General features: G+C 40.6%; 1 protein-coding gene across 3 annotated transcripts in view; it reads left to right on the top strand.

Moving 5' to 3' along the window:
• Positions 1-14,238, top strand: part of LOC121703889 (butyrophilin-like protein 10) — a 43,666-nt gene that overhangs the window by 29,069 nt on the left and 359 nt on the right. For 2 of the 3 annotated variants that reach the window (XM_042084369.1, XM_042084367.1), the window contains exons 4-8: positions 2,916-3,188; positions 4,715-4,780; positions 8,983-9,066; positions 10,579-10,614; positions 11,033-11,210. In XM_042084369.1, the coding sequence (XP_041940303.1) occupies positions 2,916-3,188; positions 4,715-4,780; positions 8,983-9,066; positions 10,579-10,614; positions 11,033-11,210 (637 nt within the window). The remainder of the gene's footprint in view (positions 1-2,915; positions 3,189-4,714; positions 4,781-8,982; positions 9,067-10,578; positions 10,615-11,032; positions 11,211-14,238) is intronic. The other variant, XM_042084368.1, reaches the window with a different exon arrangement.

Raw genomic sequence — 14,238 nt, 5'->3', positions numbered from 1 at the left:
GCAGTGAGCTGCCTGCTACAACAGCGGCACTCGGGGAGCAGTGAGGGGTTAGGTGCCTTGCTCAAGGGCACTTCAGCCGTGCCTACTAGTGGGGGTTCGAACTGGCAACTCTCCGGTTACAAGTCCGAAGCGCTAACCAGTAGGCCACAGATGCCCAACCAATACTGTCATAAAAGATACAGTGGTGTGTATTAAATTTGGCCCCCGCCACAAACCTGATAGCAGAGTGATAGACTGTGTCTAGAGCTTTAAGGGAGGATGGGGCAGCGTTCCTATAGATTACATCCCCATAATCCAGCACGGGCATAAAAACGGCTTCAACAATCCTTTTTCTGCAAGACATGGAGAGGCTTGATTTGTTTCTGTACAGAAGACCAATCTTTTGCCTCAGCTGTTTAGTGAGATAGTTAATATGGAAAGACAACTTCCCAGATACTTATATTCAGAGACCTGTTCAATATCATGACCATTAAGAGTAAAAAGACGCAAGTCATTTGGGTCAGTTCTTCTGGCTCTGGAGAACAACATAAAACAATTTTTGTCATTTAAAACTAATTTAAAATCAGTCAGGGCTTCCTGTAGAGCAGTAAAGGATTGTTGCAGATTTTTCATGGCAAGTTTGATGGTGTTACGTTTGCAGTATGGAGAACTGGACGAGGCGCAGGGAAAGTTGAGATCGAGGCACACTTAGTGAAAACAGGAATCTTTAATACGAAGGCACACTACAGCAAACCACGAAACAATAAGACTAATAACCGACAAAGACGGAGAGGAGACAGAGGGTTTACATACACATGGGTAACAGGGCACAGGTGGACAATGATCAAGGTAAAAACAAGAGACCGGTGGAAACCAATATTAAACTAACCGACTAATTAGCAGAAAGACAGAGGACTGGACGAGACCAACAAGACAATAACGGGGAACAGGTGTGGGAACAGAAATGGAGGGAAAACTAACAAGACAGGAAGCACAGACCAAATAAGGAGATGGGGCGGAGACAAAGACAGGTGACAGGCAGGTAAACACAAAGCACATGGGGAACAAACAAAGGAGCACGTGGCACCGGACCCTTACAGATAGAGTCAGCAATACAGTATATTATGGTATCATCGGCATAGAGATGGACATGACAACTTTTCAGAGAGGAAGCTATTTCATTAATGTAAATGGTAAAAAGGACCGGACCTAAAACAGAGCCTTGAGAGACACCCTTTCTTATAGAAAGTCAGACTTTACATCACTGATTTAACACATTGAAATCTGAGAAATAGTTTTGAAACCAGATGCTAAGTAAAGTATGACCGACGGTATTGAATACTTTTGACAAATCTACAAACTGTACTACTGTCAAGGGCAGATATTATATTATTTGTGACCAAGGTAGCAGTTGAGATTGTGTTGTGTTTTGCTTTGCCAGATTGGCAGGGATTTAATAGTGAATGTCTTCTAAGAAATGATTTCAGTTGGCTGTTTACTAAGGATTCCAGTTATTTTGCTAACCAGGGTAATTTGTAAATTGGGCGATTTAATTATTTAAATTATCCTTGTCACCACTTTTGTGTAAAGGGGTTACATAGGCCATTTTCCAGACTTGAGGGATCGTGCCAGAAGTGATAGCAAGGTTAAAAATATGGGTTAGTTGCTCTGTTATGAGAGGAACAGATAACTTCAGGAGAAAAGGGTCTAACTTGTCCGCTCAAGTGGTGCTCCTAGGGTCAATGGCATGCAATGCCCTAAGGACTTCATTTCTTCTGAAGAGAGTATGCATCAGGGTGTGGGGTACCAGCTTGGTCACCAGTGTGAGAGAGAGTATTTTTATGACCAGTGGCAACATTGTACGGCCCATGAGTCCATGATTTCCTAACAGAAATACAATTTTGATTGGTCCAATGGGACAGTTTTCCACTTTGGCTTGGTCCATCTTAAATGAGCTTGGGGCCAGATCACATGTAAATATGGTTTCTTTAGGTTCCTACAGGTCTTTGAAATCCTTGACAATTTGTGAATTTGAAAAAATAATAAATGAATAAATGAAAAAATAAAAAATAATTTCTAGAAAGTTTTTGAAAATAGACATAAATGTACATAGGTCATTGAAAGTACTTTTATTGTTAAGATCAAAATTGTTTCCCCCCTTTGTAAAATCACACAAAACCCTGAAAATGCCCAAAACCAAATTTGTTTCTAGAACTGTTGCCTCCAGAAGAGCAAAGATATGATCTCCACTGAGCTTGATCGATTTTACTGAGGCGTTAATATCATCTCCACTTTTTTTTTTTATCAAGTTTTCCCATACAATGATTTTCTTTGCAGAAACAGGTCTGGTTTTAATGCAGAGCCATCTGAGGTCCAAAATAGGACAGCGCTACAACTCATGAGTCCCATGCGTTTTACCACCAGCGGAGCTAGTTGGCTAGTTCAAACTTAAAATAAAGCTTAACTCGTGTCACGCTGTTCGCCAACAGCAACATCCATCTTCCTTGTTTTCAAGTAGCAGGGAATTCAAGCCAAACAGTTGCAACTCTGCCATCAATCATTATGTTAAGCCCGCCTAACGTCTCTATACACAATGTGATTGGGCCAATCGAAGTTTCATTTTTCCAGCTCGCAAGCCAACAAGGAGTGTTGCTAGACTAGCCAATTACATTTGCTGCCGCTAGGGTGCGTCTAGATTTCTAGGTTACATACAAATTTAGCACTTTTGCAACTAAACTAAATTTCTATAAAATGAAAGAGAATGGTTAAAAAATGTTGATCAGTGACGTAACCCAACAAGAGTCTTAAAGTCATATCAATCACTCTGTCCCTTCTACTCATTTTGGCCTCTATACTCACTGCAACTCATTTGATGGTTTCTGATCGTCTTGCCTTCTCTATACTCACTGCAACTCATTTGATGGTTTCTTCTCCAGCTGTGGGCTCCACTCCGGTCATCTCTGCTGAGGGTCTGGGGAACGGCAGTGCGCGTCTGCAGTGTGAATCCTCAGGCTGGTCTTCTGAGCCCCAGGTGGAGTGGGTGGACAGTGAGGGCCGGACTCTCCCAGTTGATCCCCCATGTATCCAAAGGTTCCCTGAGGGGCTCAGAGTGAAGAGCTCAGTCACTGTGGAGCAGAGTGACGGCAGCAACTTCCTCTGCAGAGTGACAAGCCCAGGACAGACCAGAGAAACGCGGGTGGAAGTCCCACGTGAGTATCTGTTATGCTGGTACTCAGCAAATTCTTTTAAGTGACTTACAACATTAGAATAATATTAAGCATTGCAGTAGATGTATAGTTAAAATTTAATTCAATAAACTAAATTCAAGTTTAAAAAAAAAAAATATATATATTTGTATTGTTTTAAAGAATGTACAATATACAATGCAGCATTACATTGTCGATTTATAACAAGACACCATTCTATTGGTGTCTTGTGTCACCATTCCACTATTCAAACCCTTGTGCTAAGGAAAGGAAACAAAGAAACAAAACAAAAAGGGGAGGGGGGGGCAAACAAGAAAAACAAATTAAAAAGAATCTTTTAGAAACATAATATCAGAAAGCCATGCGTGTGTTTGAATAAAATGATGAACCTGAAGATGAAACAGGGAAAGACGTTATTTATGAAAAAATGTTAACATGTAGTAATGTCCCACTGTTTGAAAGTGTCATCTCTTTTAGCAGCCGGAAAACGTTGATTAGTACAAACAGGACTGACTGGAAAGATCAGAGAAATGGAACGTTTGCCTAAATTGTATCCAAATCCTAAGCGTTGCACTTACTACTGGGCTGGAGATACATGATGGGGGGGGGGGGGGGGGGGGGTTGAATCAGTGCAGCAAGTGACGCCTCTGCACAGCACCAGTCTGTTTCAGGAGATTGAAACTAGCAAACAATTTGCAGCCCAATAACAAATAATTACATTTTGGAAGGCCCTCTGTCTTGGTTTTTCAATTAAATGTTTACATAGCTTTGAAGTTTTACCTCCCCATAAAAAACTTGAAACTTATCTGTTCCTTGGAAGAGAGCCTTTGAAGGAAAACTGGAAGACTTTAAAATAAGTATAAAAATCGAGGCAACACATTCATTCATCAACACAGTTAACTTTTCCAGCTAAAGATAAATAATAAAATCTTCAAAATTAAAGTTCAGAATTCTCTTGAAAATCACAACACGGGATATATATAAACAAAATCTGCAAACTGGGAGAAAATGGGCAATGTCTGCCAAGTTACTGCCTGGGTGCAATAGACAGCTCTTAACCTATAGGAATTGCCATTAGCATTTTAGCAGGCTTTGTCTGCTAAGTGAACAAACACTGGTGGACATTTTAGAACAGTGCTTCTAATGATCAAGAGGGATTTATTTGTCACATACAGTTACAGTATGTCTTTGAAGTAAGTTGCAAGTTTCCTTACCATTCACTGACTGTGACTGTAGTCATGGAGAGGAAGGTTTACTTATGAAACATATGGCCATTGTCACGTGGTATAAGCACAACAAATCAACGAACACAGACTTGTGGGTCATCTGTTTCGGATGGTTCCGTGATTCAATCGTCAAGACTAATACGAAACCGCTTGGCTCCGGCTTAAAATGAACAATCATTCTGTTTCAGGAGCTCGGATACAATGGTCTAATGTGGACAGGTGAATCGTAACAGAAGTTAGGATTCAAACAAAAACACTATAGAGTGGACATAGCCTAAATCATTTTTTTTTTCTTTTTCGTAGTTGAAGGTACCTCAAGATGGGGCTGTTATGCCGATTGCAGCAGTGGCCGCTGCCTTTGGCCTGATAGTAAGTTCCATTTTAGTTCACTACATCCTACTATCCATACTCTCAAACATGGGCAATTTCAGGCAAAGCACATTCCTGGTTTGAATCCTACCTCACAGGGCATTGGTTTAGTGGACTGTAATTGCGTCGGAGAAGTCGTGCCCATCAGACTTGGAGAAGCTAATTGGCTTTTCAGCGGTTGGCTATGTGATCAATTTAAGTAAAACTCATTCACACCCCCTGGGTCTGATGGGCAATGCTGATCAAAGGTTTTTTTGCGATACCAACATCTGTCAGTGTTGTTGAAACCGTTTGTTTCAAGACTGTACAGTTAGACGTCTAGGCCTTTTGTTGATGCAGTTATTGAAAGTTATTGAGGCTATGGTTCTTTTCATTCATAATTGGTAGAAATACTACCAATTGCACCTTTATGGCATTATAAAAATACCAAGTCATTCATTAATGTAGTTATGTGTTTATTTCATTTAAATTTGACCAATGCATGAATGAAATTGATCTCATGATTTAATTTAAATGGTGTTAAACGGCCTATAAATGAATTCCATAGGTGCCAACTCTCACGCATTGGCCGTGAGACACACGCATTTGATTAGTTTCACACACTCACACGCCACACCCCCGATTTCTCACGCTGAAGTGTCAACCCGGTCGGTCAGATGCCTGAAAAATGAGTTTAGCCTATCTATAGATCTACCTGTTGAGCCACGGTTATGCTTTCAGAGACGGTGAGAGGGTTCAAGAGCACCCCCTGTCTGTGGAATTTTCTAAATTTTCTCTCATTTGCGATGCAACTTCAGAAGCCGTCCCAGGCGCATTCCCCCCGCATTTCCCCGGCTTCAGGTATGCTTTGAGTATTATTGAGTATTTTTCACGCTGAAGTGTCAACCTGGTAGGTCAAATACCTGGCAGATGAGGTTCAACTAAACTAAACCTATACATATGATATCACACATCAGGTGAACGTGCAGAATCTAAGCTTTCCAATGATATTAGCGCCAAGTTGCTGTGATAAATGGTTCGCGAGAAAATTAACATTGAACCGACGTGCAATTTAGGCTAATCATATTTGGATTACTCTCGGTTTAATATTTCACTAACCCTTCACACAACACGTGGCAAACCCAATATCACAATAAACAGCAAACCGTACCGAATACGAGGATATAAAGCATGCCTCTGTGCAATAAGTGGTTCCTGAGTAATCCGGTTTTGAAATTGCAACACATTTCTACATAGCCTCATTGGGGCGAAATTATAATGTATTCTAATGTAAACTATTTGTCAGTAGGCCTACATACATTTTTGTAAATTGCTCAGCCATAGATTATCCCACCATCATGGTTCTTATATTGTCAGGTTCCAGCCAATCCCATTACAGATAAATGAATATATTTATATTGGCATGCTTCCTAGTGACATTAATGCAAAAATATGAAGAAAATCAAATAACGAGACACAAATATTGATATAAAGCCTGACATAAGCCATATGCAAACATTCACATCATGCAGATATGGGTACATCCTGAAAAAGGAATAGCATGTAGGCTATAGGCTATGGCCATTACAATGACCAATATATTATCTTAAATAAACCAGCTGAATAACACAGGTGACCACTTCTGCATAATTTCATTGAGTGCTGAAATGTACACACATTTTTGAACATTTCTGAACTGTGAAATGTAGCATATGTTTTTGTGGTTGTGAACTTATTGCAATATCACCATAACTATTCCACCTGTGTGTGCATGGTTATAATTCTGAAGTGCAAAATAGCTTAGGCTACAGCACAAATATTTCCATAAAAATAAGCAAGTTTTTGACCTCTGAATTTATTTTGAAAGTGCACCTGATTGATGCATTTAAAAGTTAAAATATACAAACATTTCTTAAATTCTTACAAAACACCCACCCACGTTTTAACACACACACACACACACACACTTTTGCCGTGCGAAATACCAGTGCTGTTTTCAGCATCTGTTTAGTGCTTCATTGTCATTTTCATTGGATTCTCCCATTTGCGCGTAAATCACTCATAAACTTTTTTTTTTTTTTTGTTACACGCATTCTCCCATTCCGCTTCTGTCACACACACAGTGACAAGCGCCAAATCCCCCGCAGTGTTGAAGAGATCAGTCATCCCCTCACTTTTGATAAGGTAAAAAGCCTTATAGGTACGCCAAATAATAACCTATAGGTTTACGCTAGGCTATGTAAAACTCCCCATTAACAGCATCACGTCACTAACCACAGCTAAGACTGCACAATCTCTATTCACTCTGTTGGATATCTGAAGCCAGTTTGTCTACTTAGATACTGTAAATCCTCAAATTATGGCCGGGGTCTTAAGACAAAGTACAGGCCTTTAGGGGCAGGATTGTATTCGAGACAGCCCTTTATTTCTTATGCAAGTTTTATTTTGAGACATGCGTTTCTTGGAGCGGCATACTGGTAGGCCTTCAAAAGCATGACATTTTCGGTTTAGTTTGATATTTAATTTACTTTTGGACTGTTTGATTATATTGTTAAATGTTCGGACTGATGGGCACTGAAATCTGGGGAGGTATTTGATGATCACTATTACGTTCCATGTAGTTGAAAGAGTGTCGGGATTTCAAACAAACCATCCGCTTTCATGCGTTCATTGAACGTCTGCGGTGCTGTAATGGAAACCTTATTGCGTAGCCAAGTAGCCTATTGAGTTATTTTTAAATTATGCATGATTTACTTTTTATTAATTTCGCTGGCTTTATTTTGTTATATAGAAGTATCTAAATAACCTGTTAAAATGTACCAGAATTCAGGAAATTGCATCTAGTCCAAAAAATGTTTTCTGGGGGAGGACCCCCATACCCCCCCTCTGAAATGTCCCACCCACTTTCACAATGCCTCCGACGCCCATGGTCCTAGTAGTAGGCTAGATCCTTTTGATACCAATGTTCATTTAACTCTGGGACCCTGGTCCCAGGGATGGATTACTGCACGGGCATTCTGGGCCCAGACCCAGGGGCCCAAGGTGTCAGGGTGCCCTGAAGCCCAAGCCTTTGCATGGAATCATTGCCTCAATATCAACACATCAGGATGTAGGCTATGAATCTGATTGAATTTAGTATTGGCCATCCCCAAAATGCTAGCCTGACGAGCCAGACCCACATTAAAATGTAGGGTCTGAGCACTCACCGTTCGCAGTGCTCAGTCCGAGGGGTGGGATAATCGGTTGTCTTTCAAATTCCCTCTGCACGCAATAGGACAGCGCTGAGTCCCATGCGTTTTCCCACCAGCAGAGCTAGTTGGCTAGTTCAAACTTTTGCCATCTCAAAACAAGCATAACTCGTGTCACACTGTTGGCCAACAGCAATATCCATCTTCTTTGTTTTCAAGTAGCAGGGAATTTAAGCCAAACCGTTGCAACTCTGCCATCAATCATTATGTTATGCCCCCCTAACGACTCTATAGACGATTTGATTGGCCTGATAGAAGTTTAATTTTTCGAGCTCACAAGCCAATGGAGAGTTGCTAGACTAGCCCTGGAAGCAAATGTAATTTGCTGCCGCTAGGGTGTGTCTAGATTTCTAAGCTACCAAAATGCACCAGAATACAGGAAATCACATCAAACAAATGAAGAAAATTCTGGGGGAGGACCCCCAAACCCCCCTTCCACATGTGCGACAATTAGTGGGGAGCCCTTAATACATGTGGGCCCAGGGGCCCGAAAGTTCATAATCTGTCCATGCCTGCTCCCTACACCTGAGAACCACTGATGTACGTTTTTTTTTTACTGTACGGTATAATGCTGAATGAGCCAAACAAAAATTTCCGCAGCAAAATTTTGGTTGGCCCCACCAAATCTCACTCCAAGGTTTTTTGAAAAGTTGGCAGCCCTGGAATTCATTGTTTCATCACCAGCATTAAAAAAAAAAAACTTTATCAAACAACATTTGGTCTACAAAAAGCTGTTTCTGTTTAGGCTATTTTATCCATTTCCTCCAATTTCCTCACAAAAAATTGTGCTGAAAAGGTGGGTCGTCTTATATTCAGGGTTGTCTTATATTCGGGCCAATATTGCTGTAAGTTGCTTTGGATAAACGTGTCTGCCAAATAAGTAAATGTAAATGTACGTAGTCCCAGGTTGACCTTTTTAAAATGAAACAAATGGTAAAAGCCATATTTTGTGTTTGTTTTTTTTTGTTTTTTCAGGACCCCAGTTTGATCATACGAGGCACTATTATTGGATAATGGCTCCATTTGGGCTGTTAATACTCATTCTACTAATTATAATTGGTAAGTAGTGAGAATCACAAGGTGGGAACATGGCCACTTTTAATCCCATTAGAATTGGAATAAAAATGACACATATAAACACCTTGAACGGAATAAAACTGCTGATCCGATTAGAATTTTAATCGTAATAAGAGGGGTGGTGAATTCTGCTGTTATTGCAATTGAACAGCCGTATGGGTCAGTGACAGATAAGGGGTTGGTAAGATGAGCAATTCAAAAATATGTTTCAAACTTTAAGACAAAACATGCCTGAGGTTTGTTAACTTCTCCACAGTTGAAAATAGCACACAAAAGTGATTTGTACTTCTACTGATGATATTTGAGAAGAAAGACTGTCTTGCTTTGCATGTTTTAGAATTAGACATGTGGAGCATCTCTTTATGGATTTCATAGTGGATCTGAAGTTTGTATTTGCGCCATTTTCTTTCGGTTTCCTACACTCATCCATAATATTTGCCATTCATTTAAAATGAACAGGGCTTTGAACCAGACTTATTTCCCAATTGGTTCGTTCTGAACAGAAACATTATATTAACGTTTCTGGTTATCGGTTCAACCCTAAAATTGACGTTCCTAAACCGGTTAGAACATAACAATAAAGTTCCCGAACCGGTTAATAACGCTCCAGATAGATAGATAGATAGATAGATAGATAGATAGATAGATAGATAGATGCGGGACAAAAAATCACTATAGGCTACATTATGTAAGCGACATAACTAATTCTGACATGCCTACATTTTTTTCAGTATTATAGATGAACTGTGCATGTAAAGCTACTATTGACTGGGACTGGGACTGGGTGGGCTATTTATTGTGCATGTAAGAAGTGTGTGAGTGCACACCGTGGCCCACTGGTCAGGACTTCGGACTTGTAACCGGAGGGTTGCCGGTTTGAACCCCGACCAGTAGGCACGGCTGAAGTGCCCTTGAGCAAGGCACCTAACCCCTCACTGCTCCCCGAGCGCCGCTGTAGCAGGCAGCTCACTGCGCCGGGATTAGTGTGTGCTTCACCTCACTGTGTGTTCACTGTGTGCTGAGTGTGTTTCACTAATTCACAGATTGGGATAAATGCAGAGACCTAATTTCCCTCACGGGATACTTATTTCTCCCTTGAGAGAGCTAATAAAGGAACTTTGATGAGATTTATCTGCTAATGTCGCAGCGCAACTGAATGTCCTCAAAATATTGATCAATATGCTGCAAGTTCCACAGGCATCATAGAAGTGAAATGATTATTAGCTAAACAAGGCAGAACAGTGTGGAGTGTATATCATCATCAATCTCTAAATGATTATTAGCTAAACAAGGCAGCACAGTGTGGAGTGTATATCATCATCAATCTATAAATGATTATTAGCTAAACAAGGCAGCACAGTGTGGAGTGTATATCATCATCAATCTCTAAATGATTATTAGCTAAACAAGGCAGCACAGTGTGGAGTGTATATCATCATCAATCTATAAATAATCTCTACATTTGGGTTAACCCTTTATTCTCTTTTCTTACAGGATGTCAAAGCCGTGTGATATCTGGCATGTCCCAAGGTAAGCTGGAGATGGAGTAGCTGACTGACTTTAGGCTGAATCTTCAGAAAGGGATGAAGCTAAGAGAACCCACAGAAACTGTTTAAATTCCCAGTCAGTGAGGGTGATGGCGTGTTATTCAGTTTATAATGATGATTGTAAGAGTGCTCAAGGGGACGTTGGTTGACCTTCAATTTCCCCTTGGGGATCAATACAGTATCTATCTATCTGGTTCACCCTGCTGACTCTGGTATTGGTCATTTTCAACCAAACGTTTTCAGCAGTTAACTGTACCTGTTAATATTGCCTTAACAAGGCATTTATCACCTACAACAATGCAGAGTCCATCAGAAATCACATTATGAATGATGCAGGATATGTGGGTAAATCTAAGTTCCAGCAAGGTAAATACTCTCTAAATATAAAATCACTTTCACAGAGCTACTCTCTCAGCCCTCTCCTGAAACGAGCGCTGATAACATGAAGATCAAGTGGAACAATGAAGAAGCCCGCGTCTACCTGTATAAGAATGGTCATGTGATCGAGAGGAGCGGCACAGTGAGTGATCTGCAGGAGGGAGAAATCTCTGTGAGACTGAGACTGAGCAGAAGTGGGCAGTAAGTGGGTTTTCTTTTTTGTTAAACCACCAAGTACTGTTGTACGAAATAAAACATTAAAACTCTTTGTGCCACCAAGTACTGTTGTACGAAATAAAACATTAAAACTCTTTGTGCCACCTAGCTTGAGCTGCTGCAGCCAACAGCTACTGTATAGCAGCCAGGCAGCTACAGTGCTACACTCTGGGGGCATGATTTTAAATATTCTCTAAGTTTCATCAATACCTTATATGTGTCAAGTTCAAAATAATTTTTACTATGGTTTGTTGATGGGTGCATGCCTAGATTTGTACAGGATTCCCACGGGTCATGGCATTTCAGGAATATCATATAATTTTGATTAAGTCTATTCCAGATATGGAAAGTCAGGGAATTTTATCATATTTGGGGCATGGGATATCAGGGAATTGTGTTGTAGTAGTTTAAAATATACTTGCCAAAATACATTAATACAAATATATTTCCATGCAGAATTGGTGTGTATATAAAGTATACATGTATAAGTTCTAAGTATAAGTTTAAGCACTTCGGACTTCTAACCGGAGGGTTGCCGGTTCGAACCCCGACCAATAAGCACGGCTGAAGTGCCCTTGAGCAAGGCACCTAACCCCTCACTGCTCCCCGAGCGCCACTGTTGATGCAGGCAGCTCACTGCGTCGGGATTAGTGTGTGCTTCACCTCACTGTGTTCACTGTGTGCTGAGTGTGTTTCACTAATTCACGGATTGGGATAAATGCAGAGTCCAAATTTCCCTCACAGGATCAATATACGTATACTTATATACGTGAAGATCAGCCAATTCCGGTCACCTAATCTAATACTGTGTTGTAAATAAAGTTGTTGCGCAACAATTTTGTACATGAGGCCCCTGGTGCTGATGTCTCCCACTGCATAGGGGCTACAGCAGCACCTAGAGCAATACTGAATCCTGAAAGTAGATCTAAAAAAGACAAATATTATGATATTCCAAAATAAGCCCAGAGGGGTATTTCACAAAACCTAGATAAGGGATTAAGCTGGGATTTTTAGGTTATCCTGGATGAATTTAGCCTTGACTTGGTTTCACAAAAGAGATGGCACATAAGTTACCATGGGGATTTATTCTCTGCACCTAGCCTGGTCCCGACCAGGCTAACAGCCAAGCTGGTTAATTAGCAAGTTGATTCTAATGGTAATTATGTCGTCTTATTGGTTCTGCTAGCTGTCATTCACATCAGACCTCCATGCTATTTTTTAAGGAGCTTTATTCCATTTATAAACTATTTGCTAAATGTATTTGCTCGCAAAACAAAACAGATTGTCTGCCTACTACCATATGGTTATTATTTTAATTGTGATAGCCTTATAATTATTAACATAGGTTATAGGTACTCATTGTTTGCTTATTTTATTGATAGACGTTTGATGAATAGCCTAGGGCCTACTGTAGTTGATTGGGAGTGGAGGGGCAAGTTTTTGAAGGTATTTTCAACTACAATATTAATATTGGTATATCATATATGTGCATATTTGCAGTGGCAAGCGCTTTCTTATTGACATTGCGTTCCGAGACAAGGAAGCACTCACACGTGGGTGCATACGTAAATTTGCATTCAGTTGGTCTACCACGCCTACTCCTGCTGTTTTACAGAAATAGCCATGATTCCCCATTCCAAAAAGGACAACTTTACTTAATTGTTAGTCTATGTCAAAAGCCGTTGTTCACTTTGTGTGAATGACGCTATTTTCCGCGTCTTTTTTATTCCAACCGTGGGCACTTTGGAGCAGAAACGAGAACGCGTACACATCCTGAATTACTTACACCTGGCTTGACCTAGTCGCTCCTACTCATCCTGGATTGGCATTAGTCAAACGAGTTGAGCTAGGATGACCAGACAACGCTATGTCAAACCTCGCTTTATCACTTATCTTGGATGTCTTAATTCTGCCTTTGTGAAATACCCCTCAGGTGTCAGAAATCCAGGCAGCACCGCCCTAGAGCGGTGATTTAGTACCCTTACCTTGGCTTGATTATGACCGCATCGGCGAGTTTTATTTGATTACAATATGAGGACTGTATAAAAATAAGCTTTACTGTGTAGGTAATGACAACCCTATTACAAATGGGTGCTGCAAATTGTTGAGTTGCTTGTTGGTATCCAACCATCTGACTTGACAGCAGCAATCCAAGCATCATGTTAATAACAATGACAGAAGTTGAATCTGATCTAAAGGTTTACAAGTGGCGAAAACTGGCTAATTGTGCTAGTAAACACCTGTGACGTCAGACTTAGAGACCCTGCATGTAAAATTATGCCGACTCATCTTAAAAATCAAAAGAAAACACCAATCAATGCATGTCGGCCATCAACGTGCAAAAGAGAGCTCTCAAATTCTGGATGCTTCTTCAAACAAGTCCCATCAACCACATCAGCCTTTGGGGGCAGCCGTGGCCTACTGGTTAGCGCTTCGGACTTGTGACCGGAGGGTTGCCGGCTCGAACCCCGACCAGTAGGCACGGCTGAAGTGCCCTTGAGCAAGGCACCTAACCCTTCACTGCTCCCCGAGCGCCGCTGTTGTTGCAGGCAGCTCACTGCGCCGGGATTAGTGTGTGCTTCATCTCACTGTGTGTTCACTGTGTGCTGAGTGTGTTTCACTAATTCACGGATTGGGATAAATGCAGAGACCAAATTTCCCTCACGGGATCAAAAGAGTATACATACTTATACTTATATACTTATATTTTATTTTAATGCAGTAAAAAATCATGATCTGAACCCTCAGCTTGTGTCAGTGATGCAGGAAGTATGGTACTGCTCGAGGTAAAATGATTCACCTTGTGTTAAAATGTAGCAACAAACAGAATGCTAATTTTGATTGGGTAACTGCATACAGTTCCTAGTGTAGTAGCCTGTAATTTGAAGAATAATACAAAATACATTTCAAGAATCAAAAAGGTGATCTTATTGAGGTTTCTGAGGTGATGTCACAGATGTGAGAATTGTAGTGTTGCCATTTTGTTTGATATTAATGAAATTCTTTTTCATTT

The sequence above is a fragment of the Alosa sapidissima genome, chromosome 2 (assembly GCF_018492685.1).
Source record: "Alosa sapidissima isolate fAloSap1 chromosome 2, fAloSap1.pri, whole genome shotgun sequence".
In the NCBI taxonomy this organism is placed as follows: Eukaryota; Metazoa; Chordata; class Actinopteri; order Clupeiformes; family Clupeidae; genus Alosa; species Alosa sapidissima.
This window is presented reverse-complemented; position numbering and strand designations above follow the sequence as displayed.